At 40.5% G+C, this 27,911-nt stretch overlaps 1 protein-coding gene across 1 annotated transcript; it reads right to left on the reverse strand.

The window, feature by feature from the left end:
• Positions 1 to 861: 861 nt before the first annotated feature.
• Positions 862 to 27,430, reverse strand: itga3b (integrin, alpha 3b; the record flags this gene model as incomplete). Its single annotated transcript, XM_079234819.1, has 25 exons — positions 862 to 2,592; positions 3,390 to 3,515; positions 3,595 to 3,693; positions 3,830 to 3,943; positions 4,404 to 4,535; positions 6,573 to 6,749; positions 7,079 to 7,181; positions 7,299 to 7,376; positions 7,542 to 7,621; positions 7,705 to 7,779; positions 7,921 to 8,089; positions 8,734 to 8,831; positions 8,947 to 9,093; positions 9,280 to 9,425; positions 9,645 to 9,709; positions 9,798 to 9,884; positions 10,017 to 10,153; positions 10,262 to 10,350; positions 10,851 to 11,044; positions 12,072 to 12,276; positions 12,636 to 12,734; positions 12,945 to 13,182; positions 13,891 to 13,973; positions 14,880 to 15,007; positions 27,255 to 27,430. The coding sequence occupies 25 exons, from the start codon at positions 27,428 to 27,430 to the stop codon at positions 2,425 to 2,427; spliced, it is 3,213 nt and encodes a 1,070-aa protein (XP_079090945.1). The 3' UTR covers positions 862 to 2,424.
• Positions 27,431 to 27,911: the final 481 nt, after the last annotated feature.

Genomic DNA, 27,911 nt, shown 5'->3' on the forward strand with positions numbered 1-27,911 from the left:
TTTGCAAGAGTTGAAATAAATATATGGAAGAGAGATTAACTGGACTATATTCACAATAAGTGTAAAACATGTTGCCTGTGTCCCATATAAATTAAAAACAAAATACCACAGAATTTTGAGGGAAATGTCTTAATTATTGTATGTTTAACACATCTCTTTCTTGAGATACGAAACATTGATCCATAATTCCTGACAATGATTAATATAGTTGACTTCAGGACATCTCTGACTACATGAATGCATAAATGACTAAGGTGCAACTGGTCATAAAAATGACCAGTAGCACCTTGATAATTGTGTAATATTATATGATATATCTCTATCATTTTACATTATACTGTTTTTAATGCTATACTATGACAATTGTATGATATTTATGTCACATTTGATGTGACCTTTGTATTACATTTTTTGTAGTAAGTTAATAGTAAGGTGTTTCATTTTAGGTTGACATTTACTTAATTTTTAATTGCATACTATATGACTATTTTACAATATAGTTTGACATACTATGACTCTTTATTTTATTTTTTTACATACAGTACCATTACTATTTAACTTTTTATGACTTTCTAAAGGACATTTTCAAACTATACTACACCACCATGGCACCTTTTTATGGCACTGTATACTATACACTTTTGTTTATGACATACTATTCTATGACATTTATTATGAAGTACTATAATATAGAATCTTTCTATGTATGCTGCATTGTTTATTTATTTTGGCACACTATCATATCATCTTTTTTATGACCTCTTTTCACAATATACAACACTATGATGTTTTCTAAGACTTTTTTGACAATGTATATGATAACATCTTTACGACACTTTATGACTTTTTTTTTTTTACATATTTCATTTATTGTTAAAAACTATTTAATTACAATGAAAACTGCACAGTAAAAAAACAACACCATGACAGAGATTGTGCATTGGTTTCAGCCCTCCCCTCTTTACTTACAGAGTCAGTGGAGCCTCTGTAACAGCCACAATCACAACTTGTGGGCTCTCAAGTAACACATAACAGAGTGGTAACACGTAGTCCCATCAGAGACTGTTCAGTGACAGTCGGTTTACTTTCAGTGCTGCAGCTTGACCTCAACGGGGACCACAAAGGCTTCGATACAATCCGAGTGCAGGCTACTGTTTCATACAAAAATACAAAGCCTAGGCACAGTGAGAACAACAAAGGCCAAGGACTTAATGACTTAAGCATTCATTCAAACAGTCAATTTATTGGCAACCTGTCTCTATATACAATTTATAACATAACCATCTATGCTAGAGCTTACAGTCTCCAGACATATACAACATCATGTATTACTTACTCCAGTGTCATGACTCCCTGTTGTGATATTATTTAAAGATATATTCTTTACTGTAATAACACCAGACAATGTAATAAATAATAATCTAATTGTTCTCCCATCATCTCATCGACATGTTTGGTAATTCTACATACAGACAAGATGTTGCGTTTCAACTTGTTGCAGGGGTGCTTGGATGTCAAGCCATATATATATATATACACACATATATATATATATATATATATATATATATATATATATACATATATATATATATACACATATATATGTGTATATATATATATATATATATATATATATATATATATATATATATATATATATATATATATATATATATATATATATAGATATATTATTTACCAATTACTACCATTTTTTTCAGCGTACCTCTCTGTGTTTATTCCCTGTTTAATATTATTTCTACGTAGCCTAAAAAACGCAAAGGCGCTTATTGCACTTTTTGGAGATCAGTGCCACAACCATAACTGTATTTGAGATGTTAGTCTATGCAATGCTTGCCAAACACTGACATGGACATTCACATGAAGATGCTCATAACAGAGCGGATGCTGGTCAGCATATTCTAAGTGCAGTCCGAAAACGATTGACGTAGGTTTAAAATCCTTAGCCTACAACCGCTGACCACAAAGTGATACCTGGGGACTGAGCAGGAAAAATATACACAGTCACAGAGAAGATCAGTGAAGATCTGAGAATAACAGACATGGTCGAAATAAAAAAATGATGATTGACCAGCAACTTTGCTTGGAGGATTTCAGAAAGAATAAAACGGAATCATATATGCAAAGACAATAATCAAATCAATTTACAATTTGTCTGGAATGCGACCCCGATTCCAACACGGCATTCATCAAAAATACTCGCCAAATTACCATCTCTGAAACAAACTGTTCAGGTTATTGCACTGAAAAAGAATGAAATAAAATCTAATTAACATAACAAAATGGACTGCACTGTCCACAATTTGTCCACGCACGGGGCTCGACCGAGCCGAATGTTCTTGGTTTGACCCGTGTCAAACCAGTGTGACGGTGAGTGGTTCGGGGACCAAAGTAAAGGCCTCAGTAGTAGTAATGCTGCATTTCTGTCCAGTTGGTGATCCAATACTTTTTTTGTGGCTCCTCAAGCTGAAATCCAAGATTGAACTGATACCGCTCAGCCTTGGGAATTTTCACCCCCTGGTGCTTTGGCATTATCCGGTAGTAGATAGTTCGCTTGAAGAATCCAAGCTAGTGGGGAAAAAGAGAGAGAGAGAGAAAGAGAGGGAGAGAGAGAGACAGAGAGAGAGAGAGAGAGGTGACATTAAAGATGATACACTTAAACAGCAGGAGAGCTGGGATTAATGGGGAGTTGAGAATTAGATTTAGGATTCATAGTCTGAGGAAAATCAGGCAAAGTAAAGATAGACCCACTCTGTGTAAGAAGGAGAGGGCGATTAAAGTAGTAAAGACAAACATGATATAAAATGATCAGCAGCGCACACTATTAGCCTGAAAGGGAAACAGAAGCGGTGTTAGAAAGACACAAAGAGCGGACAGACGTAAAAGAGAAAGTTAAGTCATAGGAAAGTTGAATCACACCCCAAGCTTAAGTAATAGTATCCTTAGCAAATCCAGTTGTATGGGCGTCGTTACCCAAAAGCCCCACTGGTGTGTTCTGCTTGGGGACCCATGGGGGCCTCAGTAGTCCTCAGTAAGCCTCTCTGTCTCAGAGGGCTGGATCTTCATCTCAGCCTTCTGGGCTTTGGCCTCATACATCTCCCTCGTGTTGGCCCTCTGGAAGAAGCCACACTGGGGGTGGAGGAGGAGGGTGCATGTCAAAGGTTAGACTAAAGGCTCAATATGGAGGTCATAAATCAGTAAGAAAAAATGGGTAAACAGCTCTCATATAATCCAGAAAGGACTGTTGGTGTGAGAAGAAAATAAATAGTACACGTAGAGAGATTCGGTGCTATTCTGTGTCTGCGTCTGCAGAAATACAGCATATGCAGGACTGTAATCAATGCAGTAGTTATTGGCAGTCTCACCTTCCATAGTATAATAATGATTATTCCCAGTAGGAGAATTCCCGCTACAGCTGCAGAGATGATGATCCACAGCGGGAGCTCATAGGGTGCCTCCACACTTTCCAGTGGTTCTATTTCTACTGTGAACTACAAGAAAGGTGGAGAGTGAGAGTCACGTGAAATCATCATCATCATCGTCATCACAATCATCATCATGATTACACACCATGTTGGTCTGACTGTCCATCCTGATGGTTGGTTTATCTGTAATGAGCTTCAGAGTAGCTTGACCTCTGACGGTAATTCTCAGAGCGTTGAAATAGTCCTGCAGGAACAAACACGGCAAGAAAACACTTTAAAAAAGAAGTCAAAGGATGCCATTGCCAATTTTATTCAATTATTAATATTGTGTGTGTGTGTGTACGTTTGTTTGTATCTGTGTGTAAAACTGGAGAGCTGACCTCTAGCATCGTACTGTTCCACAATCGGGACTGGACATAAATTTTGGCTGAATTCGTCATGTTGAGCAGCGGACAGGTGAATGTCACGCATCGTGCTGTACCTTTTGAGCATTCCTTCAACACACAATGACAATAACTATTACACAAACATGGACAGTTACACACTTTTCTATTTAATGTATGGCAGCCCTTGTGTTTTAAGTAAATTATATTGTTATAGGGGTTTAAGGTTTTGGAGGACAGCCCAGCCAGTACAGTCCGAGATTCACTTCTGCACTCAGTGATTACATTCTTTACCAAGTTGAGTGAAAGTAGGTCGTTGCTAATGGTTTCTAGCCACACTAGTGGTCTCCCAGACTGAAACATTTCAGCAACAATCAGGACGATTGCCATGACATTTCGTAAAGATAAATCATTCCCAGAGAATTAATTCAACTGATTTTGGGGGTGCCCAGACTTTTCTTCCTTCCTTCCATAGTCATGGCCTTTGATCAAATATAATTCATGAATGTCTTCAAATAACGCACGAAAGCTTGTTCATGAGGGCGCTTGACAAGCCAGATCCATTTCTTACCAGCAGGTATGACTCTTTGGGAATACTGAGCAATTTGATGGCTGCCTGTGGCTCAATAATATGTGGCTTTGTTGAATCAATATCATCGACCACGATCTGACGCTTGGTGCGCTTTCGTCCGCTCTCTGACAACTGGAAGAGAAGAGGGTGGGAAGGGAAAATTAAATAAGGAAGCAGATGAGACAGAGACATGACGTCAGAGGGTTGGTTGTAATTACTGGTTTTGATAAAGACATTACCAAATTCTTCTTAGAATAGCACTGTCATTTCTACTGTCTATTTCTAGGCTGCATGCATTATAACTTTCTATTTGAGGCTTTGTGAGGTCTGGACGTGGCGACATACATTTTCCAAAATGTATTTCTGAACATTTGTGGTTTGGCTTTGAGAACATTTTCACACCCCTTTTCTACCACTGACATTAACTAATACAGCTCAGGCTGCTTCAGTTCACTCACATCAGGATGAATTACAGTTCACGTCTGTGAAAAGCACAGTGCAGCAAACAAACACAGTTTAACTGTAATTGTAACACAGTTGTTCGCTATGCTAGCAGCATGGTAACGCCAGGATGACATTCCCAATAGCCTATGCGGTACTTGTGTTAAGTAGCAAAGGTTGTCATGCATTAATGCTAAACTGAGAGGGTGAGCATTGTGAACAGTAAACCTTCTAAACATCAGTATGTCAGTATTGTCATTGGGAGCATGTTAGCATGCTGGCATTAGCATTTTGCTCAAAGTGCCACTGTGCCAGCCTCATTGAGAGGCTAGCATACTCTTGTTATTGGGTCGAGGCATTTCATTAAAGCCAGTACCTCCCTGTTTATATGTAACTGTGTTTGTGGCTTTTCAGTAACGGGACATTTAGAGATGTGCGTATGTCTTGGGCAAGCAGAAAACCAGGATGTTTTCATGTGACAAACTGAATCACGAATGTGTTTTTTATGTTTACAATCTGCAACTTCAGTAGCTATCTTAAAGATTAGACAAGATATACCTGACCGAGGTAGGCAATGAGGGCAATACATTACATATCAAATGGCTCGTAGGAAAAGGGGCATATTGCGGCTCTAAACCAAAGCCTAAACTAAAATTACCACCTCGCGGTTGTATGCCTGAGCCGACTATTCAAATTGTCCTTTAAGAATGTCATCAATTCATAATTTTATCCAATCAGACATGTATGTAAGAATTGTTATAATTAGCATATTAGGGTGTTTGTGAGATCCCAATGACCTTTAACCTCCACATTTTAATCAGTAGATGTTTGTGCCAAATAGGGATGGGACAATGTCAGATTTTAATCATGGGTAAAATAAACAACACTCAAAATAAGTTGATCATCGTGAATTTCCATTATAAAGAAAATTGTCAAAATCCTAACACGAGTAGGGGTGGGGGAAAAAATCGATTCAGCATGGTATTGCGATACTTTGCGTGGCGATATTGTATCGCTACACGGAAGCCAAGTATCAATCTTTTATTATGTTGACAAAGTTTTCATTTGGGGACAATTTGCAGTTGGGGAAAAAAGTGAATAAATTGCAATACTCAACATATCGCAATACTCAATATATCGCAGTATCGTGATAGTGCCGAATCGTGCCTCAAGTATCGTGATAGTATCGAATCGTGGGACCTCTGGTGATTCCCACCCCTAAACATGAGTGACTCAAAACAGCTGTCTCGCCTGCTATCACAGTAGAGAAATAAAACAACTGAGCCTGACTTTAAACAAATTAATAAAGGAATTATTAAGAAGGAAAAAGTCTCACACAATGTTGCTATTTTTTTTAATTATGCAGGGGGATTTTATGATTATCTCATTTAAGATTTATTTTTCGCAAAAAAATAATGTTCACTAAAAAAATATGTGTCCAATTATTAATGCATGTCTTAACAAATTGTACGGTAAAGTTATCTCAGTATGTTTTAGTGCCATTTTTGATGATTATCTGGTTAATATTGTGAATTGCAAATATTTTGACCAGGCTAATTGTGACATGAGATTTGCATGTTGTCCCATGCCTAGTGCCAGATTTGAGAAAATTCCCTCAAGGTGTTCCTGACAAATCACGTACGTGCATACAGACAGACGGACAACTCAAAGACACAATGCCTCTTTCCACGGCTGTGGCCAGGGCATGGGCATAAAAAAGATCCTTACAGTTAGGTTAAGTAGGTTGACCACTTCTCCGGGAGGGGTACATTCCACCTCTGATTCCCCTTTCACAGAAATCTTCGTCAGGTACAGCAGCCACTTGCCGTTGGATACCTCAACGGGCCACTCAAACTCCACAGCCAGGGTCCCCATGTCTCCCAGAGGTTGTCCCCCCATGTTCACCTAGTGAGGGAAAATTCAGCAGCACAAAAAAAAGGAAACTTCAGTAAAAGAAAATCAAACAGATGGTGAGAAATAACAATATGGTGTGGAATAACAGTCAGGGCTTCACTTTGTAACCTTTAAATAGTAACCACCCCTGGTCATGCTCACACCACAAACCATGGCTCACACAACAATCCCTTCCCCGTACAATATTAAACTTCTGAAGAATACAAGTTTTGGTTTCAAAGACAGGGTGGAGAAGAGGGAAACGTGGGTAGCACAGATATTATAGACGCAATATACAATCCTGGAGGTCTAATATAGTCTGAGTGGTGACGGTGACTCACATTGAAGGTGAACTCCACCAGACTGCCCACGTCACTGGTGTTAACCATGGCGGACTCGCCCGTCACCGTCCCACTGAATTCTGTTTCTACCAGCGCGTTCTCTCTGGACAGGGTGAGAGTTAGACATTATTGTACATTGTGCAAGTACAACTGTAGTGCTGTGACATTAACTACTTCTGTCTCCATGGCATTTCTGTGGTCTTTAGGGAATGGGACTCACATGGTGAAGGAGGGGATGATGGTGTTTTCAATCAGCAGGGTCACAGGCACAGGCTTCAGGTCACTCTGCTCACTAAGACTGAAGAAACAACCCTTAATACTTCACTGTGTGCCAGTGTAATATTTACTGTATGTTAGAGCCACGAGAGCAAGATGCACCGTTACATTTTACACTGAAAAAAAATAGCTGCAAAATGCTAAACGGTGGAATCAAAACTGGGACCCAAACCTTTAATATACTTACGTGGACAGAAGCAGCTGGGACTCGATCTGTTGTGTGTACAAATCGATCCCTGCGGTCTCAAACTTGAGGGCAAGCGACACCTTATAATGGAAATTGCGAGAATGAGAGGCATCAGGGGAGGAAAGCAGTCAACATGTATGAGAGAGAATAAATTTAAACATACATTTTCATTGCCTTTCAGAGGATTTCCCAGCTCACAAATCACTGTACCATCCAGACGGCATTGTACATCATGGTCCTGAACACAAAATCAGCATATTGAGAAGGTGAACAAAATAATTACATTTTGATGGCAAACATAAATAAAAATATAAAACATGCCATGAGGAAATGAGTAATAAATGGACATTTGTCTTCTGCTGCCCTCCAGTGGACGTACCGCTGACCTGACGCCAGAGTATCTCAGTGCATTGGGGATGGTGACGTTGAGCATGGCCTGGTGGGCGTCTTCACCAAGTTTTCCCTGAGCAGGAACGTTGGTGACGTTCACCATGAGCCTTATTATCTTCATATTTTTGTTGAACTGAAGTATCTGGGATTTCCCATGCCTGGACACAGGGATACATGTACTATGTGTATTATTTCGTCACTACATTTTTAACAATAATTTTGACTAATTAATACATTAACGACCCCATTTACTTCCAGGTATTACTTGCATGTGTAAGCATGTGGCGGTGGCAGCTAATCAACAGTGAGAGTGTATACGTTTTTAGAGAAGCATTTGTGATTGTTATACATTTCAAAGGGTAAATAAAAAAATTAAAACACGATGTCTAGACATTGAAAGGAAAGTTTGACATTTTGGGAATAGCACTCTTATGTCTTGCGCTACATATGAAGCTACAGCCAAAAGACAGTAGCTTAGCTTAGCATAATGACTGGAATAAGCTCTGTCCAAAGGTAACCGCATGAAATAAACAAACCATATATAAACGTGTTATTCTTATTTCCAGTTGTTATAGGCTGACCAGCTGCTGGTGCTAGCTTGATGTTATTAAAGATAGTATATATTTAGTGGTATCAATCGCCTCATCTAACTCTTGACAAGAAAGCAAATCAACATATTTCCCCAAATGTCCCCCAAAAGCGTTTTGTGACTTCCATCAAAAAACAAAAAAAGGGTTCCTGTAAAAGCTTTAAAAAACAGCATCAGTCAAAGAGGGCTTAGTAATTAAAAATGTAATTTCACCTGGGGTAAGGCTTATCCTGATTGTCAACAAAGTGGGCAGCCAGCTGCAGGTTACTGCTACATTTGTTGTCTAAGCCACACTCCTTCTGAAAGTTGATCTGCAGGGAATGAAACACATAATATTGCATCATACCTTACCTTACATAAGATATTCATGTGCTTATAATTATATCCAAAATGACTTATGAGTGTAGTGTATGCACCACGGCATACCTCAGCTCTTTGAGTGAGTTTCTGCTCTTGACTAAGAATCGGGTAGGAATCAAGGTTCTGCAGGGATCGTCTGGTTTTAAAGTCCTTATTATGTAACGACATGTTGAGGGAAAAGACCACCGGTTCCAGTTTGTCTCTCACCGGCGCCTGGAGAAACATCCAAGAGTCTTATATTAATACACACGTGGTTATTGGGCAACTGCACCCTGTACATACAAATGCATGACCACACATATCGATTAGCACACATACACACACACACGCACACGCACACGCACACACACACACACACACACGCACACACACTTCGATGCAATTGTATTGAGGATTTACCACTACGGTCAGTTTCAGCGTATGACACGTGGGTTTGGAAGATAGCAGGCTGAGGAAGCCGGTATTTGTGTCATCATTATCTTTCTGAAAACGAACACGAGGGCTTCTTCTTCTCTCCATGTCGGCCTCCACTGTGTACTTCACCGCTTTACAAAGTAGAAACACGTATAGTACGTTATAGAACACTACAGCAGACAATATAGCACACAGCAAGCTCAGTATCTCAACAGTTTGTAACTACGGTATAGATTTACATGTAGATTAAAAATGGCAGCCTATATCTTGTCGCAAATTGAAATTATTATTCATTTAACATTTGTCATTGGAAAACAATTCTGGAATTTAAGTAAAGGAAGACCGCTTACTGATATTCTTCAAGTTTTTGTTTCCATTGCTTAGAGTGTAAGACATACACAGAATCACTGTGATGCTGTAAAACAAAAAGAAAAATACATGTATTTTCAAACTAATTCAAATTAGCCAGTTTCAGAAGGAGATGTTTTGAGGAGACATCTCACCATGGTGTACTTCCAGGACACTTATTAGGGTCCACAATCTTTGGCTTGACAGTGAAGTTTCTAGTTAAGTGAAGGACCGGTCGAGCCCTGAAAGCGAGAGGAAGAAGAATAAAACTGTGCCCAACTGATATCATTTAGTGAACAGTAAACATATTTACCATTTACAATCAGAAACAAACAACAACAACAAAATCTGTTTAGCCTCTCTCTTATTTGTACCTGAGCAGAGCCATGCGGTCGTCCAGAGATCCAACTAAGATATCGGGATAACCGTTTTCATCCATGTCCACCCCTCCATTGATGGAGTAGCCGAATGTGTGGAATTTTCCATTTTCCACTGATTTACCCTCAATTACCTACAGAGGGCGACAATGACAAATACAATCAACACAATCAATCTGGCCCTTTCAGAGCATGTCTGAAGTGCATCCATGGCATTAATCTGGCATTACATCAGATATTACCTGATTGGGCTTCTTTGAGATTCCCTTTTTACTTCCCATCCATATGTAAACCTTTCCTGTGTTGTGGAATGGAGCTCCCACTGCAAAGTCTGCAGACATAAACAATGGAGTAAAACATTAAAAGGAAACATGCAAAGGCAGCCTGCTGAGAAGAAGCTCTGGGAGGTCTGTGTATGGAATATACGTATATTGCCCTCTAGGTGGTAGGATAGTACTGCTTAATGTTTTACAATTTGTAATCCAAACTGCAACACAGTCGGCCACATTACCTTTTGCTGCTGTGATAATTAACAATCACACAAAGTCTCAATGCGGAACTGAATGCTTCCACTTTACCATTTTTTTCATAGCAAAACAGTTAGCTCGCCACCTTTTAAAACACAGTAGTATCCACAGAGATAAACAAAATAATAGACACACTTTATCAAATTAAGTTAACTGGAAATATATGCATTGACATTTCACAAAGTATGTTTTTGTAGTTGTTCTTACTTGGGCGCAATTATTGAGCCTTTTTCCAACTTTTCCATGACCTATTCACTTTATTTTAATGGTCTTGTCAGTATAAAATAAATATTGCGTGTCATACCTTGAAATCCATCTTGGTTAACATCGCCGATGGGAGCCACTGCAAAGCCAAATGCAGAGGCCGAGGTACCCTTGAGCACCATGCTGGCGGTCTTTTGGAACGATCCATTCTCATTCATGAAGATATACACCGCTCCTCCCTGATCCTTCATACGATCAAAGTAAAATGGGGCGCCCACGATCAAGTCATTCCAGCTGTGATAAGCAAAGAAAATGTCCAAAAATATTCTTTATTATGCAAATACCTGCGCACATACACATACAGTATATACCAGAAGATGACATCTTAAATAGTATATTCCTTGGTTCTCAAATGTTTGTATTCCTTAAAAATCTTACAGACCAAACAAGGTCGAACTTGTGCATTTAGAGAGACACATGATTTCACCATTGTGTCATGATAAAGACTTAATCTCAGCTGCTGAAAGGACAGCTTTTCTTCTCTCATACAAACAGGAGTGTCACGCATTCTCCGCATAACAAGGCAGATCATAGCTGCACAGCATTCAAGCATAAGGCAGCTCAAACGGATTAAGTTACAGACACACGCATACATAACACCTCTGCTTTTCTACTTCTCCTAACTCAGATTAGTCTCAATATCAATGAATGCACACACAAGGGTTCACAAATGTATTTTGTCATTCATATATAAATTCTCCACAAAAACAGTTATCATTGTATATCGATGTGTAATTTTTTTTATATCACAAACATTTTTCTGATATTTCTTGTTTTGAATAAATGTGATAGAAATCCACAAATATATGTATTTAAAAATATTTGCAATTTTCGTCAAAAACATATTTGGATATTGTTAAATATACAGTATATACAGAGCATCATTCATAAACTGTTTGTCTTGTGTGAACTTCACTGTAGTTGTGTGTGGGGCCTTCTCCAAGTGCAAGTAATTACCATCTTGGCGTGCATGACTAAATTTATTTGAGTTATGAATGCTTGCTACATTGGTGCTACCCTCAAAGCTACTTTTAAAATACAAAGATTTATTCATTTACAGTTGTTAACCGAACACAAAACACAAACTTACATTATGAATCCTTCTGTGTGCATTCATTAATATTGAGACTGATCTGACTCCAATGGATTTAAAAAAGGGAGTCTAACTGATTCCCAGCATGGACAATTTCTAAATGGACTAATGTTTGAAACAACAACCTAAAGATAGTAACAATTTTCAGGGCGGTGTGCAGAGACTCACTCGTCATTGTTGAGGTCGGTGACAGCCAGGCTGTTCCCAAAGTACGAACCCACTTGTTCCCCAGGGATGATGAGCACCGGCTCGATGTTTTTGTCAGTCTTTCTCCCTAACATCACAGAGCCCTTGGACTCGTCCCTTGGAGACCCCGTCACCACTGTGTACTCGTCATGGCTGAGCAGCTTCCTCTCTTCAAGAACTGAGTAACCTGCGGAAGACAGCATTTGAGATTCACTGTCAACTGACTGTGGGAAGGGTAAACGGCTTGAAAGCACGGGAAAGTCCATTAATTTATATATTTATATGATGCAAAAAAAAGATATTTGTACTGCATGTATATATATCACAAAAAAATAAACACTTCAATCATTTTAATCATTTCAACTGTGGAATATAAATTCATTTTATTCTGTCTGTATATATAATATTGCTATTGTGCATTTCTTTACTGTTTTTTTTACTTGTTTGTCATTTTACTATGTCTCTTGTGTGCACTTTACCCATTTGCTGCTGTAATCCTGCAATTTACTTCGGGACTAGTAAAGGAATATCTAATCTAATATTTACCCATATAACTGTATCGTCTTTTCAGTTGACCAAAGTCTTTGCCTATAGAGTCCCAGGCATTCGCTGGATCTGGATCTCTCCACGTTACATGGACATTTCCTTTATAAAAAAGCAAGATTAAACAACAATGTTATGTCTGCTTCATGCACAAAGGAGGGGATTCCCAGACAGAGAATAATCCCAGTGTTAGACTAACACTAGAATTTAGCAGATTTGCACAGGGTTTAATCTCTGTCTGTGAAACCAGGCCATTATTTCAGTGTTAAGTTACAAAACACACTCTTTTTGGTGTTAACTCTTCATGCCCACCTTGCCACAAGTAGCTGCCTGTAGCGCCAATGTAGACATCAGTGTCTGTTATGCCGCCTGAGATGCCCATGTTGCACATGCCCTCAAACTCCATGTCGTAGTTGGGGTTGCAGACCTCATAACTGTAAGTCTGCCAGTCATCGTTGGGGTCAAAGGTCAGGTCGTTGCTCCTGACATAGCACTTTCCTATCATCCGTCGCTGCTCCTCTGTGATCTTCACATAGCGATGCCCGCATGCCTAGACGCCAGAGAAGAGTGTGTATTTTGGGATGTCATGGACTGTGTAATTGCTCTAACTTACAATATGTCAAATCTGGCAATCACTTCTGATAATGTAGACATGTGATTGTATCTGAGCTAGAATTGTAGCCAAAACAATCCTATGGAATTAAAACAATACCCCAAATAAATTCCTGATCATTACAGCAGTATTGCCCCTTTTGGTATTACACACTTAGTGTGCAGTAACAGGATGAGGCCGTCTGTTTTTGTGAGCCATGTATTGTTTTTATAGAAAACAATATCTGATGTGACACATTGCTGCTATATAATAGGATAGAAATAGAGAACTAAACCATATATATAACCAGATATTTTTCAACCAAAGAAAAAACACTTTCCTCTATTATACTGTAAGGGAAAAAAATCTCTTTGGAGATTTATATATATCATATATTACCTATGACCATGATTTCATTATAACTCTACCAGGCAATTCATACCATGTGTCATTTTGTCTTGGGTGTGTGCGTGTTGAGTGTATCATCCGGTTGCTTTGTGCTGCAGTAAATATTGCAACAAGCACAGTGTGTCATCTGTGACACTTAATAATGAAATACAAAAGGTTATATCTCACCCCCACATCCCCTCAGTGCTGCAGTAAATGTTAACATCTATATAATATTCCACCTGCGACACTAATAGAGTAAACAGGATGTCATCTCACCAGCACGCGTCCTGCTGGCTGGTCTCTCTGGCTGGCCACCGTAACACCCAGCCACATGCCTTCCACCATCTCAGATGGATTTGCTGTGGATGGGTCAAAGAATTACATTAAAGGATTTTAAATGTTAAAAGTGTTGAAATATCCTTTCACGATCAGATTATTAAAAGGCTTGGTTTTTAATTTAAAAAACAGGTTTCTACTGTTCAGTATCATATTTTAAACAAACAAATCATATTATAATAACCACAATCATATTATTCATTATGTAGAAGAAAACAACTAATTCAACATGATTATTGTGAATATTAACCAACCCAAACAGTCAAGCTTCATTCAGACTGGATCATGCCCTGACAAATATGAACCACAAAAATGTGCTGTGACTGGAGCAACAGTCACTTCAACCTCAACATCATAGTGGTGTGGAACTTTTTTATTATGGTTCTTACTGGTTGCCTCCGGGAGGCCTATTCACCTGCAGGTAGCGGTAAGTCTATCGGTTAATAACCTTCAATTAAGAAAAGATGCGCTTTCAGAGTTTCATATCCTGGAGCTCACTGTGTAGGCGCAGCAAATTATTGTGAATGTAAGATGCCAGTGATTAGAGTCTGAGGTTGTTTGAAACCGGTTGATTATTTACAGTTATTTGCAATCAGGGAAATCTCCAACAGTAACCTCTAAGTGTTAAAGGGAAACTCCATTTTACCCATAAAGGTCAGTTTACTCATCACGATAAGCCTGTGAAAATCCTCGTATAATGTTGAAACTTAGCTCACTGCTGTGCCTCAGTACAGCCTCACAGAGCAGCGAGATGGCTGTAGACTTTTTCTTGTTTGTACATGAATGCTAATGCAGTCGACTACCTTCACTGTGTGACTCAGGCTCACTCAGAGCCCTCACTGGACCCGTACAGAAACTCTGTTATAAAACTCCATTCCCCTGTTAAATTACATGATGAATCACGTCTGAGAGCTCTGCGTCACGCTTACTCGTGCTGACCAGGTCCATTCTGATGCAGTCGGAGGGGTCTGTTGTAATGGGACAGGAGTAGATGGCACCCGTTTCATTGACATTTTTTAGAGATGCAGCTTTCTCTTTGGGCGCTCCTGCAAGAAGCCTGGACAGAAAGACAGAGACAGATTATTCGATTAGATCCGACCTTTGTCATGTTGTTAGACAATACTATGATTGCCCAGATAATACCTCTAGTTTAAACACAGAACATCCAACAGGTTGGAGTTGTAGTACATTTAAATGTGAGCATGTTACTTCCACCTACCTAAGACACAGTAGTATGTATGTTCAGTTCCCCACACACACACAACAAACACTCACACACACACACACATACAAAGAACGAGCCAGATCACGTGACCTATGAACTAATAGTGGAAAGAGTGGAGCAGTCAGAGCATGACCCGTGACAAGTCTGGGCATGCACGCACGTGCACGCACACACACACACACACACACACACACACACACACATACACACACTTCTTGGGGATGGACCTGGTCTTTTTGTCCACTCACCCCAGACACTCCCTACATCAGCACCGATTAACACACCACAGAACTTTGAAGTAGAGGGATTACTCCCTCTACAAGGCTCTGCGCTCGGACACACTATTTACTGTCAGCACAAGATTTATTAGCTCCACTTTGAGGGCGGGGGACGCCGACAATCTTGTTTACAGTGTGTGTGTGTGTGTGTGTGTGTGTGTGTGTGTGTGTGTGCATGTGCGTGTGTGTGTGTGTGTGTGTGTGTGTGTGTGTGTGTGTGTGTGTGCGTGTGCGTGTGACAGATGACCTGCTGTACTATGTGGGAAACAAAAGCATAAAGCCATGTCAAGTTTAATTCTTTTCATTCAAACTTTCTGAATGTGTTCATGCAATGTTGGCTGGACGCTGACATGATGCCGGCAGTGGTGAACAGGGGAAAGTTGTGAGTCAAGCTGTTCGTCAAAGTCAGTCATCCTCCAGCCATCGTTAGAAACAGAATGGTACAATTATCCCTTATTTCTGCTACCAGATGGGTATTATCAGCAATGAATCAATTATCTTGCCACAGTGATGACAAACAGCTAGAGCTTTCGCTAAAGATGGCCTCCTCGGGCCGGAGGTTTACAGTGGACTGGGAGTTACAGTCCTTGGTTCAGGTTATCCTTCAGTAATGTAGACAGCATGAGATTCCACAGAGACTTGTAGTAGTTAGTGGGACAGACTGATGTGGAGAACTAGGGCCACTGAGTGTGTAACCCCTTCCATAATCTAACCTACATGTGTGTGTGTGTGTGTGTGTGTGTGTGTGTGTGTGTGTGTGTGTGTGTGTGTGTGTGTGTGTGTGTGCTCCTATACAACAGAACATGTAAGTAGGTGTGTTTTTTCTGCATACATGACTTGCTTGTCTTGTCCCATAGCCTTTAAATAAGAAGTCATGGCCACCTTCCAATGTTTTTTCCAGCTGCAAAGGGCACAGTGTCTCAAAACACTCATTTATAATGTCAGCAATTCTTCTGGAAAAAAACAGCAACATATCCAATGCATTTAGAAGAGACAAAAAAGAAATGGGGTCAACCCAGAGAATAAGCAAGACTGTTATGAAAATCCTAGAGGCCGGTTAGTGTGAATTTGCACACACAGAAAAAACAAAAGACTAATTGAGGCACAAAGTCCAGTGCTAATCACACAGTTTACGGGGAAGCTTGGGTAATCTTGGCTGTCAGCTTGGTTGTTGCAGCAAATCGGGGAAAAATACTTCATAAACATACTCATTGTTGTCTCACTATCTCATCAGAGCCACGTGGGTCACCTGTGTTTGTTGCGAAAATTCAACACTGCTGATTGACGCGTCAGGATTGACATACAGTGAAGACACAGCTTCAAAACTAGGAAGTGGTATTTTCATGAAGGTAACACTTAAATTAAAGGAATAGTTTGACATTTTGGAAAATATTCATGTTCTTGGAGAGTTAGAAGTGAATATTACTATATATATATCTATATATATATATACATATATATAGATATATATATATATATATATATATATATATATCTATATATATATATATATATATATATATATATATATATATCTATATATATGTATATATATAGATATATATAGTGAGGTGTATGAGACTGCAGCTAGACAACTATTAGCTTAGTAAGCTAAGCTAATAGTTGCCTGGCTGCATCCTAAGGCACAATGACTAGAAACAGGGGAAAACGGTTAGCTTTGGTCGGTTAAGGCACCTGTAGAGCTGGCTAATTGAATAGCTATACTGTATATTGTTTGTTTACTCAGCACAAAAGCAGAAGTGTAATTTCATATCACTAATTATTAGATGAAAGATGAAAACCTCTCTAAATGTTAACAAACAAATTGAAGGCCTCAAGTGTTTCGCTTTATGTACTCGCCCATGAAAACACTCATATCCTGTCCTGTGTGCTCTCCTCCTACCTCCCTCTCTGCTCATCACCTCCTCATAAACAGGCTGCCAAAGGCCCAGAGAAGGGAAGAGGGGCAACCTGGAGCCACATTCCTACTCCGAGGACATGTTAAAATCCGCCTCTCTGACTCAGAAGTGATAGGAACGGCTGACTAAGCCAAACATTTACTGTGGCAAACACACCCAGCCAAGGTGAGCACTGCCTGCATTCTTGACATCGAGAGTTAAGAAATACCCAGAGGAAGGCAGTTGAATAAATTACTATACAATAACATCAGTGGTGTTTAGTTAAACAAACAGAGGTCAATTTATGAAGTCATCTTAATCACAACTGCCCACCTCAGCTCCTGACAGCAGCAAAAACAAAAGAGGGCGAGGAGGTGTTGAAAAAGCGAGGGAGTGATGGAAGGGAGGGGAGAGGAAAACGCGGGGTCGCTTACATTTCTCACAGGAGAGACAAAGAGAAAACACGACAAGGCCATGTCAGTTTAGTAAATAGACATCTGTCTATAAGACACTCAACACAGTACACGTAGTTCTCTGGTACTTAATTAAAACTAAGCCCTGGTCTCTCAAGCTCCCACCCCCACCAGACTCAGAATAACATCAACAGCCCTGAAACCAGGAAACACAATTTAATTAAATATGACTAACCCTTTTTGGATGACATTTTCTCTCCATCTCACAGGCCTTTGCAAGATTAACAAGAAGAGACAATGTGCAGGGCCAGTCAGTTGTGTTGACAGAGGAGCAGAAATGTCCCATTTAGATTACATTCACCTTCACCCGGGCCCAGTCTGACCAGGAGGGCGATGAAACAATATAGGTCGAAAACTGACACACAAATTTTCACCCTGGCGGTATAAATATAAAACAATGCGAGCTAAGTGGTGGACAAAGAGACTAAGGATGATAACTGCTGTGAGTGTGTTTGAGTATGTCAGCCTTACACATGTGATGGATCACCTCTCCAGATAAGGCCCAGGGCAACCTGTTTGTCACAGGGTGTGGCTGTGGCCCTCAGGGCAAAGAAAATAAAAAAGCTTCAGCCTCATGTTAGAGAACCTCAGGGCCTGTTTTTAACTATCAGTAGTTCTTTTAAGAGCGACTGAGATATACAACACATGAAATAAAAAGTCTTGATTAGTGTTAATATACTATAAAAAGTGTGTGAATCATGGCAAATCCACAGGTCTACCTCTTCTGCTATTAACAATGATATGTCAGGTTACCGTCAGACCCACTGGAAACAAGTAGACACACACATGTTGGCCCTTGTAACAAGGTGTTGTTGGATGAGGATGGGAGATTGGTGGGACAGTGCAGAAAAGCTTCAGCGAACCTAAAATACCGCAGTATAATAAGTCTGTGCACGAGAGAACAAAAGTTGGTTCGTTATTTTGCAACAGGCATATGTGCAATCTGTTGCGAATGATGGATGTTGGTGACAAACAGACGTTAGCCTTTACTTGAGTTTACTGGCATCACTGCCATAACATGTTTTTTTTCTGTGTAATCTGATAGTTTTGCTTGCTAAAGAATAAAAGTGAAACAAACAAGCAAAATATGAGTAAAAGAAGTTAGTTGCTTAGTTATGCTTCCACCATTTTAAGTAGTGAAAATATCACACGTTGGGGAGGCCTGGCCAAAAACATGCTCACCAGCAACATACCACTAAGGTTGTTTAACCCTCTCTGTTCTACACTGTAGCACATGGCTGGTCACCACATTGCAGAACAAGTACAAGCACGGAGCAGGCGCACAACATGCTATTAATCCTCACCCTTAATCCTAAATCCATTTAAACAGATACACAAAACAAACATCCTTACTGCACCCTCAATATTTTTTAGGATGGTATGAAGCTAGTGCACTACAGGCGACTCATATCGATTCCACGGGAACATTGTTAATTAGACCCACTCAGCAAACAAATGGAGATAATATTGAACGGAGCGATTATATTCGCAGATTGAATTAAGTGCAAAGACGAGAGCTCTTTTAATGCTCTTGTAATGACTGCACTGAAAGTCGAGAGACATGGTGTGTTACATTGTGGTCCACCACAACTGGGCTGCCTATCAGGGGAAATAAGTCACGTGAGGAGTGTGTGTGCCTTTTCACTTTATTACAACAGCTCTCGGATAAATCCAGTTCTTTGTACTTTCAAGAAACACTCTCACAAAGCCGTAGGTGGGGGTGAGCGCGCACATTGCTATCAAGACTATTCCTAGTAAGCACGCATAGTGGTTAACTCACTGACTGTTTGTGTCTGCGCGTACAGAACATGGCTAACAGATGAGTCCTCTCTGGACAAACAGTGAAGCATCAACCTGCTGCAAGTAGAGGAGTGGTCAAACAGACCTGCCATCACAGCACCTGTTCCTCTCAGTACTTCATAATGTTTTCTATATTTTACTTATACGATATTAATACAGATACTTTCCAACAAGACGGCAAATGCAAACAAGACAAACTCTTCATTGATGTAAAACAATGGACTTATATCGAGACAAATCCTTCTGTATAACTGCCAACGGGAGTAAATCATTTACAAAACCTGCACAGAGTGAAAGGAAGTCAGCACACCCAGTAAACCATGAGCACACCGCCAGTTAAACTGTGATTTCACAAAAGCAGCAGTCCACCTGGTGGGATACAGTCAGAATACTGATCCACTTTCATCTGTTTGTCTAAAAGCCTTGACACATTTGTTTTGCACTTCTTTGAGCTCACTGAATGTCTCTGAGTTCATAGCTCATGGTGGAGAGCAACCGAGCTTGTTTGATCTCATCTCTGTCAACCTACATTTGCTTTATCGGCATGAATGTAACAATGACAGATATGACATCTGAAAGTCAAGTAATAATGACAATCTTCCAGTGTAGCTGCTGATGGTGACGTTAGATGTTTTAAACAAAGAAGCAGACTGCATATGCATTACAATTAGAAAAAGAGGAAATGAAATCCTGGCATCGTTGTGATAAATGGTAATTTAGTCAAGAGGGGAAAAAGAGAAATGAAATGCAATGCATACATTACTGTTGATCAAACAAGTAATGAAACAATTGAACAGTGTTCAATCAAATAAAATATCAACTTGCACCTGCATTCCTCTCAAACACACACACACACACACACACACACACACACACACACACACACACACACACACACACACACACCAGTCTAATCTCAGCTGGACAAACATCCTGTTTGAAGACCACCATCTGCCATTCGTGAACCAGTAACAAGAGAGCAAACTCATTTAGCCCCGGTGTGACAAATTAAACATGGCAGGTCATCCCCTGATAATAAACTAACTCGCTTTTCATTAGCAACGAGTAAAACCTTGTCTGACAAGGCCAATGCTATTTCAGTTTACGTCTACAGGTTGGTATACTAGCTATGCCTATCCAGAGTCTGGTGTCACTGGGTGAATGATGTCAAGCGGGCAACCCCGACTGCTGCAGGTACACACACAGACACACCGACTAAACTAACATACACACAAATACACACACATGTATGCATACAAACAGGAATGAACACACACAGCTGGACTGAGCCTCATGCTTTTTAGTGAGACCAGCAGACAGCAGCCATAGCAGAATTCCCTAGAGACTTGCAGTATCAGTAACAGCATTTCCATTAACATTTTGACCCCCAGCTGTATGTAAAGGGGGGAGAGGGAGTACATGGGGTTTACAGGTGGACTACCTCACAGCTGTAATGAAGAAGACAGCACCGCTGTGTCTGCGTAGTGATAGGTTTTCACTCAGATATTACTCATCTTATATAAAAGCAGAGTAGGTATTCGCATGAAACATCTGGTTTTACCTGTTGAGGCTTGAAATAAAATGGCCACAAAACACCAGTCGAACAGAACATTTAACTCTACTATTTTAATTTCCCAAATAAACTATATGAAAGGGAGGCATTTCATAACTTATCTTCAGACAACAAGCTGCCGTATTCACTGACATCCACCTGAATACCAAGTGTAAACCTATACTTTGGGATCATTTCCCCTTCAAAGACGAAAAATGGCATGAAGAGGGAAAGGCTTTGAAGCATATAGTTTTTCTAGCTGCAGGTAGCTCTCATTAGCCCGGAGGCCAGCGACACCAGCTTCTTTGCATGCTGTTTGAGGGCATTTGTACAAGCAGGGGAGAAAAGGGATCTCTTACAGTTTTGTTAGGATAGAAGCAGTACTACAGCAGTAATACTACAGGTATTTCCAATGAAAGCCCCACCATAGAGAATCTCCTCTGTGGAGATTAGCAGGAGGCCTGTTATCCCGCTGGCATCCATTTCAACATGTTATTAGAAGCCGTCATTCATTCCGCTGCTACACAAAATGCAGCCCATGCCATTACCAACTGATTGGATACAGCCAATAAATACCATAAAGATTAGCACCGGTCACTATGGACACACTTGCACTTAACTTTAGTGAGGTCCTGTAAAGTTGTAGTGGCTTGGCTTAGACTCTGATCAATTAGAAACGACTTCACACATTTTCTGGTTTTCATTGTTGGCGACCACTAAATAAGGAACACTTTATATTTGGTTTATTAACTGTGAATGTTTTACAAATGGTTAAGAAACCATGAGTAATGCTTCATAGATCAGCTATAAGCCAGGAGAGCTAATTTGGGTAGTTAGTTAGTAAGTAATACGCCACTATGTCTGCAGTTGAAAGTGTCAATAAGTCTTAATAAAGGGGCAAATAACAATAATGGAGTGTTAATAAGTTGTTCAGAAATGTATTTCCTGATTGAACAATCTCGTCCCATTTAAAAAAATAGAAGCAGTGGTCGAAGGGTCTAACCCATCAAAGTGCATTTTTACAACCTGGCAAACCCAAAAGTTGTTCTTATCAATAAGTAAATGATTTATCAACCATCATTTAAGCTGACTTATGAACCCGGTGTAAATGGCATCATATTAGAAAAGAGTAACCAACAATAACAAAAAAAACATGAACAAAAAAACTAACTGACTGCCTTATCAGAAAGTGGTACATGTTTTTGAGTCTTTGTTCTTTCTATTTTAGCCTACTGTTGTTGCTTTTTATTTTTTTAGATCATCAATATCTATGTAATACAATGCTATAAAATACAAATCATTATATTCATATCATGTGACTAAGGAGGGTTTAGCAAATAATACAAAATATACAGTATTCTATTTAGCTCACAAAGCATTAAAAGTGAAAACAGTATCACGCTTTAAACAAACTCTAGTTAGCTACGGGCGCTTCTCAAAGAGACACAAAGTAAAAGTGCGTGCACGTCTATGTAATAGCACATTCTTTCAGACCTCTATTTCACAGATACACATCAGGTACAACTCCTAGCTGGCTCTCGTGTTAAACATGTATGAGGGTCTAATGGACAACACAGGATTGTTATTTGAAAATGTTTCACTCTGGCATGACACTAGAGCTCTGATAGGCCCACTTCAGAGACAAAGACCACGAGCATTTCTATGAGGGAGAATGTTGGATCACAGCCAAGTTGGACATACCCACCTGCATCACTTACATTAGCCTGTGCAAAAGCATGTCATGTAACACATTGGAGCATTCAGTTTAAGTGATCCAAAGATTTGAGTATTACACTCCATCACAAGGTGAGTTCATTGAAACATGGTGTGTTTATTCCCTTTGCACTTAAATGCATTTCCAGTAATTATGTAACTAAGACTAAAAGCTGAAGCTTAATGTGCAGGTTCTGTACAACAGACATCTCATCTGCTGCAATACATTAACTTTACAAAACAGAAGTTTAATTTAGGAATCCGGTTCAATTCCTTCAAACTTTAGGCGGTTGGAAGTAAAGCAGAGCATGTATTTGTGCATGTTCAAACCAAACATCAGACTGTGTGTCTATAAACCTGACAGCAGGACGGCAAATTTAATCTGTAGCTCACAGCAGAAAGGGGAAGGCCCCGTCAAATTAAATGGCTGACTTTCATGGCCTCGGGCCACTGCAGTCAGACAGAGATGAGCTAGGAAAGCACTTCTACTCTGATTAGATATTCATCAGTCAGTGGAATTAAATCCTTCCTCTCAGGTCGCAGAGGTTCCCACCCATACAATTAAGGAATCTTTGTCTGCTGAAGGATTTTATATTTTGGAGGATTTGTGTGTGTTCTACAATAGTCCCCAGAATCCCTCAGTCCTGTCTTGTCTCAACCTGTAACCTGGCAGGTTGTGACTGTGCAGAGAAGGGTAATACATTCCAAGCATACCATGGGGTCAGGGGACTGGAAGAGCCAATAGATGGGCAGCTGACTACCCAGCCCCTCCTCCCTGATACAGCAGAGAACAAAAAAAGTCCTCTCTGGAAAAAATTAATGGGTGATTCAAAGAGATGGCTGGAGTGGAGAAGTGAATGCCCCGTACAAATTACCTCAGGTAGCTTTCAGAGAGTTCAGGTGCAGCCCTTCCCCAAGAAGAAGCAATACTGGCCCACTAATAGGTCATGCACCCCCTTCGATTAAAAACATCATTTTTTTAATTGCTTCAGTTGAGCCAATATGCACTGCTAGATTCAGACTAATTAGATAATGGCCTTCATTTTAAGAGGTTAAGGAAAAACTGGATTGCACTCGCTTTATTGCAGAACTGGGAGAGGCTCTCTGTGTTGGCTTTCATCCTGGACTCTGTTTGACTCATGCATGTGCAAAGAATTTAAACATTGTACATGTCATGACTGGTTTAAATGCCCAGTTCTTGCATTTTTCTCAAATATTCCCACTCTAGCTTGCACCGATGATGAGGCAATACGTGACAAAAAGCTCTGTGGTGCAGTGAGACGGATATGGAACCACAAAGGCTTCGAGACTCAAAGGAAACAGACACAGTGCTGTAAAACCAGCCCGAGTCAAGCATGAGTAGCACCATCAGCACATTGTGATGCGTCTTCACAGAATCACAGATTATACACAACTGGGTCCACAGACAAATGGGCTGTTGAGATGGGAGACACAGTTATATTGTAAGAAACGACCATACTACACATGGAATAACAACATATTGTTAAGAAACTCAACACTTAAAGTGAGATTTTGGTTACAGGTATGTAGGTTAACACTTTCCTTTTGAATCACAGGTCAAAGTCCGACTCAGGGTGGAAGTGTCAGAGATTCTTCACATTCAGAAATAGTCCAATCTGACATAAGGCACCAAAACACAACATGAGGCAAGCAAATAAAGCAGCTATGAATTGAATTGCTGACATCGTTGACATATTGTTTTGCTTTAGCTTATGTCAGGCTTGCAGAGACGACAAGACAACATGACACTTGTGGTCTTTAAGTGTCCTCAAATTTAAAAAGGTATACTTTGACATTTTGGGTAATATGTGCCTTGGCTTTCTTCACGAGAGTCTGATGAGAAGAGAGATACCACACTCATTGCAGGATGCTAAATATGAAGTTATCGCTAGCAGCCGTTTTGGTTAGCTCCAGGTGCATGATGCCAAACAAAAACATGGCTGACTGTGAAAAACTGATGTTTCTTTAAAAATGTAGGTCTTCAAACAATATACATGCAGAACACGTTAACCATTTACAATGGGCACCTCCATCGTTGGGGGAAATCAGACACCTGCTTCTTTGTGTAGTCAAGCACATGGATCTTCCTCAAGTTAACAAATTGAAACTCTAAGTGGCGTTCCGTTACATTTTTCTTGGTTAAAATGTTTGAGTTCTGATGAGTCTGGAAAGTGGGCTGCACGTTGGTGTAGTGGCTAGCACTGTCACCTCACAGCATGAGGGGCCCTGGGTTTGACCCACAATCCCAGGTTGGGACGGTCCCTCTGTGTGGAGTCTGCACGTTCTCCCCGTGGGTTCCCTCCGGGTTCTCCAGCTACAGTCTAAAGCAGCTTAGGTTAATTGGGGACTCTAAATTGGCCGTGGGTGTGAATGTGAGCGTGAATGGTTGTCTGTCTCTATTTGTGCACTGCTATAAACTGGCGACCTGTGCAGGGTCGGAGTCGTTCCAGCCTCCCCGCGACCCTTAATAGGATAAGCACTTCGGATAATAGAACGGAGTCTGGAAAGCAGCATTAGAGATGCTGCTGGATGGATGTTGTTGGCGCAGCTCGCTGCTCCGCTTCCAGCCTCTGTACTAAAATAAGCTAAGCGGCTTGTGAGTTGTATTGATCTTCCCATCTAACTGTCGCCAAGCAAGTACTTCCCTAAATGTATTGCACTTTTCATTATAACTTAATCTAGGGGTGGGTTCGCAGCATTTATTACAGAAATGAATCCTTAATGACCAAATTAAAAGCTGCGATGTAGAATTGAGCACACATTTACTTACGCCTCTACCAGTGGACTGATGAGACTTTTTACAGCCTCTTTGTACCCAAGGGCCTGCAGCCTCTTTACCATGGCCATGTGGTCGCCTTCTAGGGTTGCAGTCTGGACAGTGACTCCATCCCTCTGGGGACAGGGCCAAGATGGTACATTGATCAAGTGTCAACTGCACACTGCTATCCATTCTATAAACTAGGGGAAATGTCTACCGAGATTTGGTTGATAAACTTCACATCACTGGTGACAACACAAAGGAAGTGGGCCCTGCATTGCAATTTTCTTCTTACAGTCCCCTTCAAAGCAGCGCGATGACACAGATAACAGCAAGTTATGGTCATGCTGTGTGATCATGGATGCGGAAGGATGAGGGGGCTACTGTAATTGGCCAAGGGAAATCCTACACTAAACAATGATACAGTTTGAGAATCTTTCATTCAAGAAGCTGCGAATAAGAAAATGTGTCAAATACATTCTTGTGCGTGAACATAATCTATTCTTCAAACAAGAAGCATGTACTTTCATGTAAATCCTCCCAAACTCTGTTTACTCCACAAGAGCATTCATGTCTCTTTAATACCAATCTACAAGTGTTACAACCCAATAAACACCTTTATTGGGACACACAATCCCACTTGTGTCTCAGCTGAATGTAACAGCACCAGTGGAAAGTAAGTGGAGCAGGCTATGTCATGACTTCCTGTCTAGTCCTTAATAAATATGTACTAAAGTCAACCCAGAAATGACAAATATGGCAACCCATAAACCGATCAGATTTCCCCCCCACTCGCTGTGACCTTAAAAGACGTCTTCGGCTTGTATATTGAACTTTATAGCATAGGCAAGCCCCAGATTGTACTGTGCACACCTGGAAAATCAACTATGTCACCTGGAGCTAAAGTTTCTCACAAAGAACAGGAATTATGGCATTTACAATTCAGTCAATTATGCATTTTCACCCATTGGATTGAGTTTAAATTGTAAAATTGCACTTGCAATAATCGGATGACTATTATTGGACCTACATGAACAGCCAGACAAATCCAAAAGAGAATGTGGGTGTTATAGAAGGTTTATTCATTATGTTGTTATACCTTATATCCCTTTTTCTGACCCAGGTAACAACTTCCGCCGCAGGTCCAATTACAAGACTTTAAACAAATAAGACATGGGCACACACCTGGCACCGGTCGTTTAAAAAAAATCTAAAAGGCCTCAATAGTTTCCTTTAGCAGAGACTTAATCCGCTGCGCTGCCTTTTAACAGGTGGTTGCCTTGAGAAAACCACTTCGCGTGTATAAAAAGGGGAAGTGTGTGGTGCGAAGAAAGCCATTGAACAATTAGGCGCAGTTTATAAACGGGCCACAGGTGTAAAACGAAATATACTGTCGACTCCAACGCTTCATCGCGGTTTTTTCTCTCGCAGTATTTGTGTGCAATACTCGTCTCTAAGGCGGACAAATGGTTGTTTTTCCGCACACGCCACCTGGCCTGAAGCAGGTGCGTATAGTCCGCGTATTAAAACCTCAAAAGGAGAGAGAAGTGGAACATTTTCTGACACATGCACAGCTGATAACTTACAGGTACTTTCTGGAGCCCTCCGTCTGTTGATGCAGAGCTACTGATAATCCGAAGAAGCTCCCTTTGGTTTTTCCCTCTTTGATCACAGGAAATCGCTCATCTATGTTAAATCCACTGCAGGTTCGCGTCCCGTGGTACGCGAACAAAACGACGCAGAGCAATAGTCTGGGAGACATGTTTGCGCTGTTGATGCCTCGCAAGAGCAGTGGGTTCCCCGCAGATCCACGACCAGCGTCTCCCGCAATGAGCTCCAACAGGTATGCTGCGCTTCACAGAGACCTGCCCATCGAGAGCCGGCTTCCTCCCTCGCGCTCCGTGTGACTGCCTAGGTGTCGGTGTCTGCCTCCCCCTGCCGCCCTCCCCCGCTGCTCTCCCTCCCTTTCTGCCCTCCACACACACTTATCAAGTGCACTAGGTGCATTCGCGCACAGTAGAGTGTGGTTAGCTGTGTGAAACGGCAGTTTTTCTCTGTTTTTTCCCTCCCTGTCTCGGTTTCTCTCCTCCCTGTCTTTCTACCTTTCTCGCTTGCAAAAAAGTCCGAATTGCACTTTTCAGAAACAAAGTTTAACAGGGGAAATTGCTTGGTGCAAAATACAGTTCATGTATTCGTTTTTATGTACAGTTTTCGAGATCTCATTCTGATGAACTATTAGATGA

Source organism: Taurulus bubalis (assembly GCF_910589615.1).
Source record: "Taurulus bubalis genome assembly, chromosome: 2".
NCBI classification, from domain to species: Eukaryota; Metazoa; Chordata; class Actinopteri; order Perciformes; family Cottidae; genus Taurulus; species Taurulus bubalis.